We start from the raw sequence: 21,506 nt of genomic DNA, 5'->3' as shown, positions 1-21,506 counted from the left end.
TTCTGTCCAAAATCATTTTTGATACCTGCAGCAGATGATGTCTTATTTTAAAATCATAAAACAAAAAACTCTCTATGCAATACAGGTCTTATATTTTTATTTTATCCATCACAGATTACAGCTGATGAAAGGAACCTCATACAGTTTCTGAGTTCCTTTAATAAAGATGTGAAACTCTTCATTAAGAGCCTCTTGAAGTCTGTAAATCACATTTTGAATGGAGTTTTTTCTTTCTCTTTCTTTCTTTGTAATGGAAATTTTTGCCTATGCACACAATAATTATGGGAATCATTAAAGTTGTGCCAGACATATAAAATAAAGGACAATAATACTCACAGGCACACGTGTTTTAAAGGGTGGACAAACTTTGAGTGAACTGAGTCAGCCTGTAAATACTCATGGATGTTGGGTTGATTTAGTCTTGTATTGATCACCGTAACACTCCCCGCAGTTTACCTGCACGGTGGTTTGACATATGTATGCTATATACTGCACATGTATGACAAGATCAATAGATGGCATATCTAATGGCACACCAATTCCCACATGAAAGCTGAGGATCAATGAACAATCTGCTAAAACTGTCAGTACAGTAAACCCAACATGAGGCATGGAACGGACTGTGCAGTCAGGTTTATGTAAGGCTGTAATCCCCGTCTGAGACATGCGGTCATGTAGAAAAGAGAATCACAGACAAATGGTTTAAAAACAGGAAGAACAAGAGCAAATCCAATCATTTAAAAGATTTTTTTTTAGTTGTTGCTTCATCTGTTTCTGTTGCCAGTTTCCTTCTTCAGCAACAGAATGAGTGAGTCTCAGCTTTATGCATGTAAGGGCCTACCACACCACCAGCAAAATGCCCAGACCATTTTCACGTTACTATTTTCCTGAGGGAAAGACTTTGCAGTGACACCACTGGCAAAAATAATTTTCTGCTTCGATCATTTTTTTTTTATGAAGACACTGGAGGAGGCTTTAAGAATCTAATGATTTCATCTTTTTGCCCTCTGAGTTTGACCTTTTCTGTTTTAAATCATGTTGCTAAAATTACATATGTACAAATTTTTACACATATTTATCCCCAGAAGCTGCAAGACCAATGCACTCTCCCTCAGTATGAATGTATTTTGTCTGTTAGATTGAGGCCTAGATATCTAGTTTGTGCTCTCACAGTATTTTGAAGCACTCATATGAAGCTCTTTTTATTATTTACTTTTTGTATCCGTAGGTCTCTAAATTTAATTGTCAACACACTGGTTGAAGTCTTCTTATGTCAAGACCTACAGCAGACTGTAGACCTAAACAGACTGTTATGTTATCTATCGTTGTGAACCTGAGTGGCAGAAAAAAAAAGAGCACATCACCATTTTTTCTCTCTCGTTGTGGAGTATATTTTGAAAGCACTGATAAAAATAAAAGTGTTTACATCTCAGCATGATGGCTGCAAAACAGTCACAGAAAATCATTAATAACAGTCCCTCACATATGAATTCAATTGTTTTGCATTTCAAAATAGAGGTTATGTTAAATAACTCATAGTAGTGAATTTATTTGGACCAATGTCTTATGCCAATCTCCTCGACTGTCATCTGTCACTGAGGTTATAAAAGAGTGGGAAATTTCCAGAAGCTCTCTATGGGAAGTTAGCTTGGAAAATTTGGAAATATTTTGATTTTTTTTAAATCAAAAATTAATTGACAATGAATATTAAGGCTGAATGATTTTGGAAAATTATCTGATTGCAATTTTTTTTTACTTTTATTGCGATCGCTGTTAAGCATGCAGTTTATCTTCTGCATTATTTACTAAACACAATCAATAATCCGTTTCATAGTAAGACCAACAGGTGTACATGTTAAGATGTAATAAGATGAATTGATACAATTAACATATCTTCATTGAACTATAAGAATCACAGCAGAATATTGATGGATTTATTTAACTTCAAACCTTGTAGATGTGTAATATAATTATCATTAAATACCTTGGAAATCAGAGAAAGGAACAAAGAACTGCAGAACAACAGGCCTGGTATGAACAATAATTTGAAAAATAACCATAAATCCCCTCCTCTCTGAATCACACACTAAATAAAGTGCAGAAATGTAAATAAGACCAAATCTCTGGCTGAGCCACTGAAATATGTCAACATGTGGAATGCACTTTTTAAATGAACTTTAAAATTTGTCCTCTTTTTTGATTGCAGCCTTTGTGATTTGAAAATTTTGTTCTTTCACATTGCGAAGTTGGTTTAAATTTGATTTATTGTTCAGCCCTAATGAATATGTAGTTCTCAGGTGATGTCCTTAAAGATCTTGTGCTGTGGGCATCGTGCACAGTTCATCAAGGGAGCATGGCCTCAAAATCCCTGCAGTCAGCAAAGTATAGTGGTCAAGGAAAGCATAGGAACTCCAGTGAACTTACGTTAAATGTGATGGTTTAGCCAAAATTGTGCTACAATATTCATACCTTAGCTATATTTAAGTTCCACATTATCAGTTCCTGTTTACTCCCATAAATCTCATGGAAAGTTTCTGACTTTTAAAATTCTCAGAATTTTTCACCCCTACCCATCGTCAATTTTAGGTTGAAGTGAATGTACTGGATTTGGCAGATATTTCCACCTGTCATGGCTGTCAGTTTAAAGTTAGTTCTAACCAGACATACACTGATTAATCCGTGCTGATTTCCTTAATTTTGGGTGACCGGTGATCGACCCATCCTTACATATGAAACTGATCTTATATACCTCCAGGAAGGTCTGACAGCCAGCCATTGTTGCTTTTTGCCCTGAGATCTAAAACTCAGGACACTTTATTGGTTTTTCAAGTTAAAATACGATTTTATTATTTCAAAGGCATTGCTCAATGATTTTCAATAAAATAAGACTCAAACAGGTATATGTTGTCAGTTATAAAAAATAAAAATTGGTATCGGCCCAAATCTGTACTATCAGGTCAGGCTCGTTAAAGATTGGTGATCAGCCAGAAAATTGTTATCAGTGCACCCCCAGTTTTATTAATACCTGTCACTGATCACAGCTGCTGTGTTGTTCATTGTGTTTGAATATGTCTACTTTTTCCAACTCTGTCAGCCTTGTGTATTAGTGAACATATGTACCTCATATCAAACCTGAACAAGAGGAATACAACAAGGTCACAACCACAGTGCAGGGCACTTGCACTGCTTCATCCACTCTGCTTTCTTCAGGCTTTTATAGCTTTATGTAGAAAGAAAGTTCCTCAATATTCCAAACATCCCTGACCTTTACCCTCCTTTCAGAAGTGAAGATGACTTTTGGTTTCTAGTTGGCTTCTCAGCTGCTCACTGTTTGACTGATGTTAAGGTGAGAACTAGTGCCCCTGCATACATAACATCCACTCAGGTCCTGTTAGCACACACCTCTATCTAAACCTTTAAACCTTTATTTCCAGCTCATTTCTCCCAATAACCCTCTGCTTTTACCTCATAGATGGATTAGGCCCTGCAAATCTCCAACAGGTCATACAGCAAGGCAGTGAGAGAGACAGAGACAGAGAGAGTGATGAAGAGGATTCAGTAAAAAAATGTGCAGAGGGGAAAGAATGAGAGGGGAAGGAATGAGAACTGAGAGTAGGGAAAGAAAGGAGGGGAGGTATAAAACAGATACTGAAGATACAGAGGTGACAAACTGACACAGAGAAAAGGGGGAAAGAGGGAGTGAGAAAGTGAGAGCGTGGAAGAGGGTGCATTTGTTACCTGGTTGTAAACCGCTGTGCTGCACATAAATCCCATTACTTTGGGAAGAGCGCTGGCTGATCCCACCGTTACCGTCACCCACGCATCCCCAGGAAATTGAAGCTATAATTCTCAAATCCTCAGTTCCTCCCTCCCTTTGGCTTCACACTTAGTCCTCTCTTTTTCCCCCTCCTAGACTTTCTCTCCACTTTATATTGGCGTTACTTGGTTGTGAGACTGCACAACATTTGAGTAGTTGTGCTTTGTACTTATGATGTTTATATCAACATTCACCCACATTCATTCAGGGTCTCCAGATAATTAAGGTTTGATCTTTTAAAATTAAGTTAATGGAAGTTTACCCAGAGGAAAGATGACTTTTGTTACCACGTCTGCTAGGGAAATCAATTATGACAACATACATGGGTGTAATGTTACAAATCCCTATGTACACTGATGCTGTGATGTAGTTTAACTGTGTTCTGATCCATGGATCAGTTTCCATGCTGGAGGCTCATACTCTGAAGCCTCTCAGGCCTACGGGGGTTTACTTCCCCAGCGTTTGTGATTTGATACAATGGAAGTGGACAGTGCTATTTATGCTTTGATTGCAGTTGTTACACCAGTAAAATTTCTTGTCAGCTTGAGAATCATCACCAAGGAGGTTAGCTAAAGAGATATCCCATTAGTGTGTTTTTGCATGCACATTTTTGTCACTTATTTAACAGAGTACAAGCCAGTCTGTGTGTGTGCACGCACAGCCTCGTGCACGACCTTGTATTAGTGGAAACATGCATCTGTAAACCGGTTTGTCGAGCCTCGGTGCACCTCTTTCATTACGGCGATTGCAATCTGTTAAAAAAGAGATTAGATGAGAGGATGTACTGCATAAAGTCTATTAGAGGAATGAATTACTTCCTGCACTTGGGGGGTCGGTCTCTCACAGAGGATTAACTCTCTCAGGTCGATAAAAGCCCGCTTTCTCCTCCTCCTTGTCCTCTAGAGCTCATGTAAAAGACCCTATCTCAAGTACACTCCCCCAAAATGAACAAATAATAACATTCAGATCTTTAAAAACGCATTGTAACCGAGATGACACTCATAGGGAACAAAAACAATGTACTCCTTAGTGCCTCAAAAATTCACAACAATCGTTTGATGTAACAGGATTAACTACATATTTTGATAATCAGGGGTTTACAGAGCACGGACTGCTCCACTGTTTTGTACTGACACATATTCACACCTGCATGTGGAGAGGTTTAGAGCAGCTTACAGCAGCAGAACAGACCTCAGTGTCTTTCCTGGTAAACTTGGTGGAAGGATGATGGAAATGAATCATCAGCTTAATAGCTTGATGTTGATATTATCTAATATGCTTTACTCTTATGCTCATCATTTTTACTAATCAATTTATTATTATCTTTAAAAATTGTAAATTCCATTTAGACTATGGTTGTGTCCTACAATTGCAAATATGATTTGCAAGCATTCATTATTAATTGCTTAAGAGTATTGCACTCATTGAGTCATGTGTTTATATATTAGTATTTTTCATTTGAGAAGACTTTGTACGTGCTTGTTTTTATCTCATCTCTATAAATTGGTAAATGCATATGAATGAAAAATTAGGCAAAGAAAAAGGAAAAATTAGGACATAAGGCAGCCCTGGAGCCCAAAGGTACAGCTTATATGAGGATTTAGCCTTTACAGTTGCCTGCCTGACATGTTGATTAAGATTAAAATGGTTTACAATATTCAATATGATGATCTCATCACAATTAAAGGTATAGTTTGGAGTTTGTTTTATATACACTTTTTGTTATACAGGTTAAAATGATCTATATGTCCCGATGGCAAGCAACACATGATGTGTTCTTAAATAAGAGTGATTAATATCCGCTATCTACAGCAGGACACATCAGCCAATCACACCCATTAGGATCCAATCTGTTAAACCAATATAGAAATATAGACATATGTATGTGTATGCAGGATAATATATGCAATTCAAAGTGCTCCAAAGAAAACAAATTCATGAAACCACAAACTTGGTGTAGGAAAAAAAATCGTCAGGTTTAGATTTCCAGGGACATCTCCAAACTTTTTTTTTTTTTTTTTTAAAGAAGTTCTGCTTTTTAATACCGCCCATCTGTTGATGACTGGAATGGATCACAGGGTCTATAAACTGAAAATCAACAGGATCCACTTTAAAACTCATCTGTCGTGAGAGTGAGGTGAAAAAACTAGATGAAGCATAATCTAAATCAATACCAGCTTCATCTCTACAACTAACCCTTTCCTTTTAAGGAACTGCATGAAAATGAAAAAAAGTAAATTTTATTTTATTTTTCCAGGCATCAAAAAAAGGTTGATGGCCAAGTAATGGATGGCATATGTTTCTGCAAACAGTTTTCTTTTTATAGCAGCAGATTCACCTGGTTCTCATTCTGAGGTCAGATATGCATCCTTGTCTATTAAAGAACGAAGGCCTCTTGCATCTTTCATCATGCACTGAATAGAAATGATTTCACACAGAAAAAAGATGCGAATGCACATTGGCGCAGGAGAGTATATACTGTATGTATACTCACCGTCAAACGTTCTTTAAAACCAGATGGAAAGTTAATTGTTGATTTTTTCCAGAGATAAAACTAAAAACTATAAAGTGTCCAAGTGACTCCAGAAGCCAAACAGTACAAAACCATTACCTGCTGTACACAGTCTCACTGAGCTGTTACAGAAAACAAACATTTTCTTACCCACAAACACTTAAAGTTCCTGCAAAGAGTCTTTACCTTGTGATGATACAGACAGATATAAACACGGGTGCCTTTGTGTGACCCTAAAAACGTGAATGAGATCATCTGCAACTGCTGCATGCATCTGCTACTATTGTTGTAATTAACATTCACAGAGAGAGGTGTATTTGACCGTTAAATAAAAACAGGACTAGATTTCCTTCTTTCGGGAAAATGTTTTGAAAACATCCTGACAAGATCAGCAAAAAGATGACAGGTATAAGTTTGTCCACAGAGAGCACCAAAATTCACACAAACAGGGAGTTCCTCACAAAAAGAAGAAAGGTAAAAAAAATACAGATTAAGCAGTGAAGCAGCCCTGGTTTAGAAACTGACACTTAGCTTTATACCAAGGTGGTTTTAATGCAGGGACAAGGAGAAATCACTCTGCGTGGTACACTAAAAAAATTTTTGTGGCCTCTTGAGGGATTTAAAGAGGTGACATTTTGGCCATAAGCTCTTTTTCTCCTCTTGTTTCCATCGTTTTATGCCCAGTGGCAAATCATACAAACTAACTATTACAAGATGCTGAGAGGGTGAGGATTGATGTGCTGAGCAGTCTGCTGTTTTGAAAACTTTCAGCCTAAAAGTAAGCCTGTGATAACAGTAAACATCAGTACAAGACAAATGTCCTGGAAATAAGGCATTGAATTGTGTCAAATTACAGATGTAGAAGATTTTTTTAAAAAAACAAAAAGTATTCTGTAGCAAAATGTACAAGTTAAGCTATCAAATGAATGTCAATTTTAAAAATTTACAGCCAACTGAAAAAATAAAAATAAGTAGGTTAACTCTAAAACCATTTCTCTACTTGAATTCTGTTTTCTTATGAACCCTGGTTTATAAAACAGTAAATATATCACCCAAAAAGCCCGCGGTTGAAAACCACAGAACATCAGTTTTGCTCTTTAAGCTAGTGTCAGCTCTGATCAAATATCATGTCAGAGGCTGTGAGGCTAAATCAACCATTACAGTCAAAATGACGTCAGGGAGCAACAATCATCATTACAGTTACTTAAATCACACTTTGGTTGACAATTAAACAGATAACTGTCAGTTGAATCTCTATCCAGACACAATGAAACCTCAAAACTAAAGCAGCTTTTCGGACACTTACTGAGCTTAAACTGAGAGCCAAATGGCAAATTATCTGACTAATTATGCATGGTTAAATACAAAACAACTCCTGTTTATCTTTGTAATAGAATTTCAGTAAGTCACCGTGCTTTATGAAACAAGGAAACAGCCTCAACAGAAACTCTTTGTTAATGCTTCTGCAAAGCATTTGCAATTTTTGAAATTATTTCTATGATTGAAAGCGAGAGCACAGATCTGCAACGAGGTCATCAGCTTGCACCTGAGCCATCAGCTGACACATCTATTTGAGGCTGTTTTTTTTTTTTTTTTTGGTGCTCTGTTTGATTGTTTCTTAGCAAAACAAGAAGCCTAAAACTCTTATAATCCAGTTTTACAGTAGCTACATTTTTGTGAGTATATCAGTTGATTTCCTGGTTTTCACACGGTGTGAGAAAGCTGTCTTATCAGCATCCAAGCATCAACGTAATCTGCTCATTTCATTTTCACCCTTTATATGGTAATGGCGCAGACAGTGCACACTGTCTCATTTTTACCCTATCCTTTCTATCCTCATTTGGTAGCCTGGCCTGTAACGTGTGTTGCCCTCTCTTTTCCTGCTCTTCACTTTTTTGTGTTTTGAAACAGCTGGAGTCCGATCGATCTCTGTCTGGCAACCTTTTTTTCTTTCCTCTGTAGTTTTATTTTGGGTCATACTGTCCTTTCCCTGTTGGGTCAGTCATGCCAAAAATGTTGCAGTGGTGCAGGGATCATACTGGTGATATGAGAGCTGGGGGTAGGGATGTGAAAAACTTTTGGTTTACTGATTAGTGTGTTCTAGTCAGACACCACCACATGAATGAAATGCACACCGGCTCATGAGGACACATACAGGCACACTCTGTGAGGAATGAGTGCATGTGTATGTACTTTTTATACACTACAAAAAAAATTAATAATTAGTGGAAAATATCAAACTGCCTGGCACAGATCAGGGTCAAGGATGGTTTCGCCTCCTCCTCCTTTAAGAAGAACTACAGTGAGGTAGTGATCCTCCACAGACAGCTTTGACATCCTCCTTTGAAATATCCCTAAGCTTCGCTGTGCACATGAGTCAAAGCTGTTCAGTCATATTTATAACAGTGTATGTGTTACAGGTGCAGATATGGATCAGCTGTTGATGTCAACATCTGTAAACTACACCATGTTTGCAAATGGTTGCAAACACAAAGTAAACACTTTGACATCTGTTCTTTGTAAATCATGATCCTTTTTTCTCCCTTCTTTCTTCAGCTCCACCGATGATTCGTCTGTCAGTGAACGACACAGTGGTTGTTGATCCCGGGCAGGATGTGCTCCTAACCTGTGAGGTGACTGCAGGATTCCCGCCCCCCACTGTGACGTGGTCACGTTACCCAGGCCCTCTGCCCCTCAGCGCTCAAGTTCGGGGGCCGACACTGATTTTGCGAGCTGTCACACCATCCGACGCAGGCTTCTACAACTGTACGGCTGTCAACAACGTGGGGAACCCTGCTCGCAAGAACGTCAATATTGTAGTCAGAAGTGAGTAATGCATGATAATGTTTGTTTTAATTCACAATATGGGTTTTTGTGAGACAATAGGTTAAGGATCTACTTTTGATAAACAATACAGATGAGATTATCATTTTTCATCTACGCTTTTACATTTTGAAATGTAAAGTTAAAGTACACCTTATGGTAATAAAAGCTCATTTTTCTTCTATATTACTATTCTGTACTTACTCTTCTGACTAAAAGAACTATTCTTAATCTGCAAAATTAAGAACAGTACAAACTGTTTCTGGTCTTTTTAAAAAAAGTTATATTTTTACTGAGAATTTCTGTGCATGCAATCATGTCTCATTCATATGAACATTCTCATCCATCTTCTGAGGTGTCAAACTAAGCCTACTTGAAGCACTGACATCGAAAGTCCATACATTGACGGTGACTGTTATGACACTGGTGTTGTAGATCAGCCTGTAAATGTTTGCTAAGTTTATACTACAAAAAGCAGGTAGATGCATCTGGAAGATTGCTTTTTAAAGGCAATTTGAATGATATATTGTAACAAAATATTCCTGTTGTGCAGCCTTTATAGTTTCTGTATGGTAGAAAAGGTCATTTAATTTTTTTTCTTTTCTCCATGTTACAGCGAGCTGCTGATCAAGAAAGCACAGCTACATTTTTATTTAGGTTATTTTTCCTCAAAGCTTATGCACACACACACGGACAGTGGGTGAAAAATTGAAGTTTTATGCCCAAAAAATGTCTGATTAAACTACTGCATTTTTTAGTGTTTTTGTCAAAGCCAATTTCAATCAAAGCTGGAATTATTTCCTTCACTGAAAATGAAAAGTACTCTCTGTCCAGTCCTTGCTGCCTTTGTTCCCCGACCCTGTGATTGTACTTGTGAATGTGTGTAACAGTGTTCATTGGCAAGTATCTGTCTGCCTGCTGCATGACACACCAGCCGTTGATCCATCATTAGAGAGAGTTGATGTAAATCTTGTCAGTGTAGGCGGGTTAAGTGTGGCTTTTTTATTTTTCTAATTCTCCTGCCGTTAAAACAGAAGCCCTCCATTCCTCCTCCCCTCCGGCTATTTTTAGTCCCTTTAATCATCTTTATTCACTCCAATTAGTTAGACTGGAGTGGAAGCAATTAGCGACAGTCTCTTCTGTTAGTTAACACACTGTAGAGAACGTATGCTGGATGGGTTTCTCCTGTTAGCTTAATGGGCCTGAACGCATCGTCACACCAGCACAGGTGGCGAGACGCTGAATGAGACACACAACCCCCCACACACACACTCTCACACTCACTCTCTCACACACTCAAACACATACACACATTCAGAAAGCTCAGTCTTCCAATTAAAAGCGTGCAGGTAGGCAGGCAGCTCTGCTTCACTCACAAGCATGCACACACAATCAGAGGCTTAAATAATAATGTCTCCACACTAACCAGGTAAAGTTGTTAACCATCTGGTCAATGCATTATGTTCATGACTCCATCCAAGCGTCTTGTTAACAAGCTGGAAAGGAGTTTGAATCAAGCGCTCCTCCTCTCCCTGCTGCCTGTCTCTCCCCTTAGTGGGGAAACAGAGAGCTGTTTTGAATTCAACATGGAAATCTGTTGGGGAAACGCAGCCTTTGAAACTGAAAATTAAATGTGACAGTGTGAGAGTAACTCTTTGTCCTTGATTTTGTTCCCCCCCTCCTCCTAATCCCCCTGTTATTTTATTCTAGATCGAGCTTCTTTTGTCTTTTCCTCCTTCACAATTTGCTTCTTCCTCTCTCTTCTTTTCTTTTCTTCTTCAATTTCCTTTTTCCTTTTGTGTTTTTTTCATCGTTCTGCCCCCTCCATACTCTTCACCCAGTACCAACTTATCCACCATTCTGTATTAACTACTTTCCTGCTTCTTCTTTTACATTTTCTTCTTTTAATATCAATTCATCATATCTGATGTTATGCTGTTAACTTTAATCTTGTTTCAATGTTGATTTAATTTTACAAACTTTTATAAATTTTACTAGAAATAGAAAAACATGCTGCAGCAGTAGAAAAAATACAACAAAACCTATGTAATCCATTCAAGATTAATAAACCCATTAAAGTACTAAATAGGAGACACTCTTTTTAAAGAGGGGCCTAAGTCCACAGGAGTGCTTTTTGAATAGGATAGTTTCATGGCAATTCTGCTTTCTTTGGTTGTGGGTGTTAAATCTGTCTTTTGTGTCCACCCCTTCTTGTTTTTGATTGGTTAATGAGGGGGAAGTGACATTAACAAGGGCTGCGGTGTTCTAAAAGATTTTTTTTCAAGAGAGTAAATGAAAGCTGAGGCAAAAAAAAAAAACAGCTGAGACTAAGGATGTTCCTCTGCCTACAACGCTCAGAGCTGCAGTGGTTTCGTATAGAGTTAAAGCCACTTGTAGCATAACCAAGAGCTCTAAGTGGACACAGGCCCCAATTCTTAATTATTTAGAAGCTTGACTCAGTACAACACTTAATCAGTAGAACTCACAACACATGATGCTTGACATATTTCAAACGCATTGCACTAAGGATGGGAACCTAATTAGGTACTTTTATAGGTACCACCCGAATTCAGTCAAAAGTACCAGGTACTGATTTGACGTAAAAACAAAAGGTACCATGTTTAGGTACCTAATTGCATCCTTGTGGCTGTGAAGGAGTGGAAGAGTAGGTGGTTTTCCATGCTTGACATGGACACAGCTTGGTTATATATTGAAGAATGAATATGATAAATTGAAAAAAAAAGAGATTCTTTTATTCAATCAATTTTTTTTTTTTACCACATAAACGCAAAAAAGTACAGAAAATTGGTACTGTTGAGTACGGATACTGATTGCCAGGTACCGGGCATTGGTACTGTATCGTTTCAAATATGAAAGGTACCCATCCCTACACTGCACTATGTATTTGTGAGAGATGCTTAAAGCACCCTCTTTAGGTATTGCTTTGCATGAATTTGTTGATGTTCCTGAAAGAAAAACAAATTTGTGCCTTTAAGTTCCTTCCAACCAAAAAATATCGGTTCAATCAGAAAAGTATACTTGAGAGGCAAAATCTCAGTATGTGGGATGAAGAAGATTTAGCAAACCTTCCTTGACCTTTGACCCTTTTTCTCACTTTTCTTCAACCCTCTACCACCCCACACAGCGATGAGCAACCTGACCTTCCAGATCACACCGGACTCCAACAAGGACAGCGAGACCATCCAGATGGGTCGGGACCTCAAGCTGTCGTGCCACGTTGATGCAACCCCGCAGGACAAGGTCAACTACACCTGGTACAAGAACGGTGCACCCGTCTTCAACTCAGACAGCCTGATCTTGCTACGCAGTGACCCGGACATGGCGCCCGGCACCAGCAGCTTGGAGATAGTGGACATGAAGTTCAGGGACTTGGGCACCTACAGCTGTGTGGCAAACTTCCCAGGCAGCAGGGTGCCAGAGCTCCGGGTGGATGTCAACATCTCACAGAACAACAGTGAGAGTTTTTTTCTTCTACTTTTCTCCCACAAATCATATCTCTTGCCCATCTTTCAGCTAATAATAGAAAAAAATAGCACAGTCCATAAGACATTTACAGGCTGTTTCACTTTTCAGTACCTTTGTGTCGGTCTGACTAACCATAATATTAACACATAATTCTGACCTGTTCCTCTTTTAGTGTTCCCATGTTGTACTGAAACCGTGTGACGGTTCAATAAAATGACCTTGTAAATGTAGCTTCCTTTTATACCTAATTTTATTATCCGTCTGTCGCAGTCATCAAGATTTTTCTGTTAATACCATCTGTAGTTTCTAAGTTATGTCCACCTCTTGACTTGTTAAATCACAATTTATGACTCAACTCACCACTGCACTTATGCTCGTCATCTACACCAAAGCATTTCAAGCACACTTTAAAAAGCTGAGAGGAAAGTAAATATCTTAGAAAACTTGTCAGGGGTCATCATTCAACTCATACAAAGAAAATAATTTCTTTAGCTAATAACACCTGACAAAGTCTTACGCCTATCTTTTTAAGATATTTGTAAGTGACAATATATATCAAAGTTTCCTTCAGCATGTTTTGAACAGCTACTGTTATTGCTTCATTGAAACACTCCTATATTTGTTAAGAAACATTTTCTTTCCAAAAGTATTATTCATGCTCCTCCGAATTCAAAAGGAAGAATTGCTTTAAAACCTCTTCCTCTCATTCCTTCCCTTTTTTGCCCCTTCCTATCCCTCCAGTCTCTCCACCAATGCTGTCAGTTCCACCAGGAGGACAAGTGGTGAATGTGCGAGAGGGAGGAAATGCAGAACTGGTGTGCTTGGTGGTGGACGGCAAACCCCGCCCACCCATACTCTGGTCTCGGTTGGAGAAGGACCTGCTCATGCCTTCTGGACAGACCATGGTGGAGACCCCTGACGGCCGCTTGAGGCTGAAGTATGTCACCAGGGACATGATGGGAGTATACCGATGCCAGACTGCTCCGTATAATGGGCTAAACATCAAACGCAGGGAGGCACAGGTCCAACTCAATGTGCAGTGTAAGTGTGACATGATGGGACAAATGGACACACAGATGACAAGGATATGACACATTACAGCAAGCTGCCATGACAAAACAAAAAGCTCTACAATAAAATATGATATAATATTATATGACATAATATAATACAATATATGCTACCATATAATATGATACAGTACCATACGATGCAATAACATATGATATGATATGATATGATATGATATGATATGATATGATATGATATGATATGATATGATATGATATGATACGATATCTGATATTATACGATATCTGATATTATACGATGTGATACGAAGCAATATGATACTGTAGGATACAATAAGAAACAAAACAATATGATGTGAATTATGATAAATGATATGATACCATATGATGTGATATGATAAGATAGATGCAATACGATATATGATACAATATGATATAATACAATATGATACAACATGATACAATACAATATGATGAGATACAATACAACATGATATGATATGATATAATATACAACATGATGCAATACAATATGATATGATTCAATGTATGATATGATATAATATAACATAACATAATACAATATAATGGGATAGATACTAAATGATATGAAATGGTACTATATGGTATAATATATATGATATGATATAATATAATATAATACAATATGATTTAATAAGATATGATATGATATGCTATGAAATGATATGATACAATGATATAACACAATGATATAATACAATATAATGAGATACGATACTAAATGATATGAAATAATCGATATGATATAATATATATGATATGAAATAATATGATATAATACAACATGATATAATCCAATATACTTTAATATGATATGATATGATATGATACAAGACAACATGGCAAGCCATGACATGACACAACATAAAATAAAGTAAAAAAACATGATAATGTACAATACAATACAATGGTTCTTTATAAAATCAAACACAATGTTTTAATAGGATATGGTATATTTTGATATAGATTGATGAGAAAGGACCCAGTAAAGTATAATTTCAGATGCAGTACGCTTTCATTTTTTTTCTTTTCCAACACTATGATGTGTCCATTACAGCCCCCATACCCTCATACAAAACCATTGCCACATCAAGCAGCACAAGGCAGAGGGCTGATGAGCGAGCCATTATTTGCCATTTGGTATAAACAAGTCCAGATTAGTTTCCAACACTATTATTGCTGCATCTTTTCTACTACAGAGAAAAGACTGAATATTATGAAAATTTAATGATCTCTGGGCAACAGTAGCAGCAAACAGAAACAGTAGTAGTAAACAAAGTAAAGTGCATTATACATGAGAATAAAAAAATGCAAAAGAAAACACAAACACAAAATTTCAGAGGTAGAGTTTATCAGTACACTGGTTGTGGATAAATAAAGCAAATTAAATGTGATGAAATAAGAAAGAGGTAGAAAAACACCATTTCTTCTGAAAAACACAGGGGTTCTGCTTCTGATCTGAGCTTTTTCAAATTAAAAATGAGAAGACCTTCATCTAAGAAAACAACTTTTTTGTGTGATAGTAAAATTAGACATTCAAAAACCAGCACTTTTTTAATCTCCTCTCAATGATGGCATGGACTATCGACCCGAAATGTTAGCAATAGTGTATAGAGTGTGTAGAGATAGTATAGAGTGCAAAATGGGTGTGTAAAAATGGGAAACAAGAGCAAACTGCATCTTAAAGTCAGTTTAACTCAACCTGTACTTTCCCTTCGTGAGCTGTTCATCAGAGTCTGTCATTATGAAACTCCCAGAGGACAGAGTTTAGAAAGTACTGTCTTGCTAAAGCATCACATCATTTCAGTATCTTTTCCCTTTCCATGAGGTTACCTACTTCTCCTTGCTTCTGAAATCATGTCAGCACTCAGGATACATATCTTTGGCACTTCAGATCATTGCTCGCCTGCCTGTGCAAAGTTGAAACTGAATAGGATACGACAGGGTAACGTGAAATACAGATTTGAAGTAGATTTCTTCAGAAACTGGAGCTAAAATAACCACACTTTAGGCATCCTCATTTATCTAATCCAGCCAAACCAAATCATTTGTCACCCAAAGCCGCGTGTGCGTGCTCTGGGATTGCTAGTTTTGAGCATTCTCCAACTGCCCGTTACCTTTCTTTGGTGTTTTATAACAATATATTATTGCCTTTGCCATCACAAAAAAGGGTATGCTCTCCAACCTAAATATTCCATCTGAAAGTAGCATCAGAAATACATGAAAATTTCTGCACCCTATATGTACTGATGCTGGATGTGGTTCAATTTTACTGGCACAGCAGGGGGGCTTCAATCAATGCACTGGAGAAGTTGTCATCAGCAGCAGTAACACAGGACTCCCTGCTGATTGTCCTTATGTGAAACAGTGTTGTGTTTCATGCCGAATATAGTAACAAAGAGATAAAAATCAGACACTTCAATCAGAATATAATAATTTCCAAAAGGTTAATTGGCTAAATGTCTGTGACACTGTCTGTTTAATCTGAACAATACAGGACATCAAACTGTCGCTTCTTTGAAAGTATTCATCAGATCTAAAATGAAGGAAATTAATCTGGTGGGTCAGTATACAAGTACTTATTGAATAGTGTTAATTAGTTAAAGAAATGCCCCTAAATTAACTTTTCTTGTGCTCTTGTGTTAGTTTAAACAAAGCATTATTCAACTTCCAATTCCACCCATTCATTGTATTACCAGTGCATGTTATAATGATAAAGCTGATAAGCTGGATGTAAGAAAAACATGAGCACGCAACAAGAAAAGTGATGATCCAGAGCAGTTGTCATAACTTTTTACTGGTGCTTTGGGCCTCCTGCTGGTCCCGTCGGGATGGGCCCCTAATTCCCCTGCCTGGATACTTAATCGTTGAATTTTCCAATACCTTGACATTAAACAATTGAGGAAGAAGATGCAGAGTCCCATTGACCAAGGAGTTCAGTCATTCCGAATCCAAAAATCTTTATTCAAACATGCCATCTTGAACAAAGTGAGTTGACAGGTCTGCAGGAAATCGACTGTCCCCTAAAAACCCCTAAAAATGAGGGTGAGGCAACTTGTCTTATATTCTGGTGGTGGGCGTTCCAGCTAATCTGCAAGACTTTCCTTTCCTTAATACAACATGATGATTGGCTGTTCTTTTCTGAGCAACAGTAGCTGTCCTTCTGGTGTCCACATTTGGAAGATGTGCATCGGTTGTCAGTTTGGAGTTCATAATAGCAACTCCTGTTGCATCCTCAATGGGAGCAGGCTCGGATGTTTCCATGTTTTTCCGGTCATAGCTGGCCTTGGACCTGCATGTCAGCCGACACTTCAAGAGGGAGACTGGTGTAACGTGATCATGTCTTCATTTGTCAGTCAGAGGGAATCTTTAAATGTGAGAATGTTACTCAGACTCCAGAGATCCTTTAAGGTCTTACTGATATAAACAGCAACATTATAACATTCAGCAAGCTCATCCATTCAGCAGTGTCCAGCTTTAACTCCTGTACTCTTGAAGACATTGAAAGCAATGTGGTCACTCATTCTGTTATGTATGATTCTGTTCTCTCCCACCCCAAAGCTGAGGGGGCTGGAGGGACAACTGGCAGCTAAGTTAAAACTGCAGACATTTCATAGTATAAGTATGTGCTGAATGCTAGAAGTAAGATGCTGTACAATTTCTTGCTTGTCCCCTAAAAAATAATACAACACAGGAAAAACAAATTTCTCAAAAATTGAGGAAAACTCCATGGCCTGAATTTTGTGACAAACTTTTAATTTCTATGACAAAATTTGTGAGATTAGCTGATTTTTGTTTGTACATTTTTATCTCATTTTAAGCCAGAGGACTATTCATCAAATTTTCTGTATCAAGTTAGTTCATTGGTAAAAATCTTTATTGATCCCAGGCGTGTTACTATTCACACCTGATATGACACCATATGTAAAGTAATTGCTGCAGCAGATGCATTTAAATGTGACTTATTCAACAAATTTAAAGGGACACCTGGACAGCCTCAGAGGGTATACTTTTTGATGAGTTGAAGAGAAACAGTAAAGCTTACAGCAGGACCAGCACTATTTTGACAGAGACTACTTGGCCTCACAGGAGCAGTGTCCCTCTTCTTTCCTCCTCTCCATTTTTTCTCTTCTTTTTTTTTCTTTTTCCTTTTTTGAGAAGGATTTACAGGGTTTGCTAATGCAGGCGGGGCGGAAGGGCAGCGCTCTGTGAGCTCTGCTGTCCACACCAGCCAAGTCTGATTAATGGACCAGGTGGCCACCCCACTCTGGACCGAGAGAGCAACAGAGAGATGACACAGATACATGAGCAGGAGCGGGAGAGAGAAAGAAAAACAGGGTTAAGAGAGAGCTTGAATAGGAAAGCAGGGTTATGGGTGATGGAGGGAGGGAGGAGGGCAGGGCAAGTGTTAGGAAAAAACATTTTTAGGTTTGGAGGTTAGAAATCTGAAAAAAAGGATGGGAGGAAGAAAGTGCCCGGCAATCAAAAAGAAGAACTTTTTCTTAGTTACATCCCGCTGGTTTTTCCTATCTTTTCTTCTCTCTGCAGTTTGTCACGCAGCCTGCACCATCTTCCTTAATTTGTTTATTCTACCATGTTTGTTTTGTCTCCTTCCCTTAAACGGTACTGATCGATGTGAGGGAAGGATGCCATTATTTTTCATGGCAGATATAATTAAGTAGATGTGCAGATTCTTTCCACCCTCCTCTCTCCTACTTCCTCTTCCCCCCTTGTATTCCTTCCCCACCTGCCTACTCTCCCTCGAAGAGAGGTGGTTGTTCTTCCTCATTGCCATTCTCATCATCATCAATCAGCTGACTGCTGGCCATGAGAGAGGACCACTCTCTGTCTTGTCATTCCCTTTCTGCGTCCTGCATTCTCTAGTTCTCTCCCAAACCTCCCATACTCAATCATCAACTTCTCTTACTTTCACACCACACTTTCCCTGTCATTTGTCTTCTTCATTGTCGTTGCTTCCCTCCCCCTTTTTCCCACTATACCCCCCTATTTCCCCTCTCCATCTCTCCCCTCTCTCTTGGTCTCATGTAAATTGATTTTCTATTTGTGCACTGTAAATGTTTGGCTTGGTCGGTGTTGCGTTTCCGGATGGAATCCATTTTGCATCCAGTAAGACGAATAGCGATGGTGTTTTCACATGGATTATGGTCCACTGACTATAAAACATTGCAGTGTGGAGTCTCGAATGTGTTGCAAACAAACACAGAAGCAGTGCTCCAGAGGATTTGAGAAGTTGGGAGTTAAGTGACCCCACGACTTGTGAAAGTGAAACATGCAGCTAGGAAGTTTAGATAATTATTGCAATGAAAACTCAGGGAAAGGCAAGAGATTTTATTAACTTGCCTACCAATTCCACTGGGGTGGTATGATTTATAAACTGCTCACAAACCAGCTCGCAACACACCTCCTCCTGCCTACCCCATCCTCCTTTCTTCTTCTGTAACCATTTATCCACAGTTTGCCTGCATCTCTTTACCCTTGCCACCTGTTTCCAATGTCAGATAGGCATCAGTATGCATGTGTGTGTCCATAAATAGGAGCAGGGTATGTGACCATACACTAATCAGCCCGTGGGATTACACTACAACCTTTAACCGCTCACCCATCCCTCAACTCTACCACATGACACCGCAGTGGCTGCAGGAAGTGCAGGTGACACAGTCGATATGGAGGTCAGAGCGCACCCAGCTGTAAATTACAATTAGCTTTTGAAAGAGGGATGCATTTTATATGTTGTTTACCCTATAGCTGGTGTCTATTCAAAAAAACAAAACAGAAGTTGAAAAGTGAAATGTTTTGGTGGTTTCAGGTCTTTTTAGCATGCAGGTGCTTACTTGTGTTCCTCAGACTGCAGCGCAGGCACTCCATGGTAAATTCAAACAAGGATTTGGTTTCCCTTTAAAAACCTAGACTGATAGAAAAAAAAAAAGATCTAGAGACACAGAGTGAATAGATAAAGTGTTTTTTAGAAAAATAAACCTTTAGGTTTCCAAAATGCAGAAACCATGCAGTGTCGGCTGTCTCCTGGTAGTCGTAAAATTTAGTAGTTCAGAGCAAATAAATGGTGTAATCAAAGACTTTTCTGAGAGTGCTCTTAAAAACAGTACACATGTAATTAATGAAACTGAGACAAACGAGAAGTTGATAAAAGAAACAATGAAGTCTATATTACATTAGAGATATTAGAAAAAAAACCTGAATGAGTGTTTTCAATGAAAATGAAGGCTGCCAGTGTAAATCTTGCAAATTAATTAACATCAGACACTGGTGTGTTTGTTTTGTTTTTTCCACTCTTTTTTCCAATTGTGCTATTTTGTCCTTTTTGAAACACTGTACCAAAGGCTCCTTATGCCTTTATGCTTCCTGCTGCTACTTTGATGGCAAATATTGTTGTCAAATTGTGGATGCCTCCAATGCTGTCCTCAGGTTTCCATGTAGCACAGTGTTCCTCACAAGAGCTAATATATGGACTTAAAAAATGTTTTCAGATGCAAACAATGGGATTTTAAACACAACATTAAAAGTGTCAATAACTGCAATTAACTATTAATCCTATGATTAATTCATATTCAAACATGTAATAGTTTGACAGTCTTATGATGATGAAATGTAATGAAACGTTTCATGAAATGAAAAGTAGGGCTGAAGATCTCTACACGTTATTCCATGTCCATACCATGGCCTGCACAGACTCCTTATCAGTTATTTAGACATCAGGATTATTTGTAATTCAGATCACTTCTATTATGACAGGTCCTGGCTGAATGTCTATTATTATTTTCATTACACGGGGGATGGTTTATTCTGCCCTGAGGTTTCTACATTGTATTGAGCACAACAAAAGCATCCGTCTCAGTCTTCTCCCCTGTTATCTTTCCCTCTGTCTCCGTCTCTTTCTCTCCTCCTTGCTGACGTTCATCCCTCGCCCTATCTGTCTAAATTACAGGCATAACATAGATTAGACTCTAATTACGCATCTGTGTCTGATAAACTTGATTCATAAGGGACTCGAGTCATGCTGCCTCACCTCCGGAGGCCTAACACCAGATCTCATCACGGTTTGCACGACAAAACCACCATTAGCATCTTGTCTATTATCTACATGATGAGCTGAGGGGGGCTGAACGAGCTGTCTGCTGATTTGTGGCAGAGTCATTTCACTGTGTTGGGCCTTGGGTGACCCAGAGGGCAATAGCAGTTAGTCAGTCATTAACCGCAGAGCCACACGTAGCTGCTGACAGGTTAATTACTGCTGGTTAGTATAGGTTAGTAAGCCAGGATGGGATTGTAGCTTGCAGAAATGCCAGACCCAGCAGCTCTATGTCAGATATGTCAAACTAATGTTTTCTCATGCTTTGAGGATATTTAGTCAGCAGTGGAAAGGATAGGGACTAGGCAGAGGGAATTAAAGATGGATCGTATCGATGTTTGTGCTTCCTTATTGTCCATTTCACCTTTTCCTTTCGTAAGCTGAGTCCTCAAGCTTCAACGTGTATTCTCAGACTTTCTCCATCTTTCTCTTAAAGATGAAAATGGTCTTAAATTGAAGATATTGAAGACTATGTTTCACATTGGCTTATCTGTAGTATCCTGAATGATCAGTGTAGTTTAACATGAAGTAGGTACAATGCTGAATAACATGTCACAACAAAAAAACAGGTCTCTGAACTCTCATCCGTGAAGGCATACTGTACATTAGAGGCCTTTCTTAGGGCCGGTTTAATTCTGAAAGAGGAAATTAACAACTTTCACTTGTTGGACAGTGTGCATTTTGTTG

General features: G+C 38.4%; 1 protein-coding gene across 4 annotated transcripts in view; it reads left to right on the top strand.

Annotated features, from left to right (window-relative positions):
- Positions 1-21,506, top strand: part of mdga1 (MAM domain containing glycosylphosphatidylinositol anchor 1) — a 245,642-nt gene that overhangs the window by 160,976 nt on the left and 63,160 nt on the right. For all 4 annotated transcript variants that reach the window (XM_074666081.1, XM_074666079.1, XM_074666082.1 and 1 more), the window contains 3 exons: positions 8,886-9,155; positions 12,298-12,627; positions 13,380-13,679. In XM_074666081.1, the coding sequence (XP_074522182.1) occupies positions 8,886-9,155; positions 12,298-12,627; positions 13,380-13,679 (900 nt within the window). The remainder of the gene's footprint in view (positions 1-8,885; positions 9,156-12,297; positions 12,628-13,379; positions 13,680-21,506) is intronic.

The sequence above is a fragment of the Halichoeres trimaculatus genome, unplaced genomic scaffold (genome assembly GCF_033239565.1).
Source record: "Halichoeres trimaculatus isolate MK-OKI-2021-1 unplaced genomic scaffold, fHalTri1.1 fHalTri1_scaffold_3, whole genome shotgun sequence".
Classification (NCBI taxonomy): Eukaryota; Metazoa; Chordata; class Actinopteri; order Labriformes; family Labridae; genus Halichoeres; species Halichoeres trimaculatus.
The sequence above is the reverse complement of the archived record's forward strand: the minus strand, read 5'-3'. Positions and strand labels throughout refer to the sequence as shown.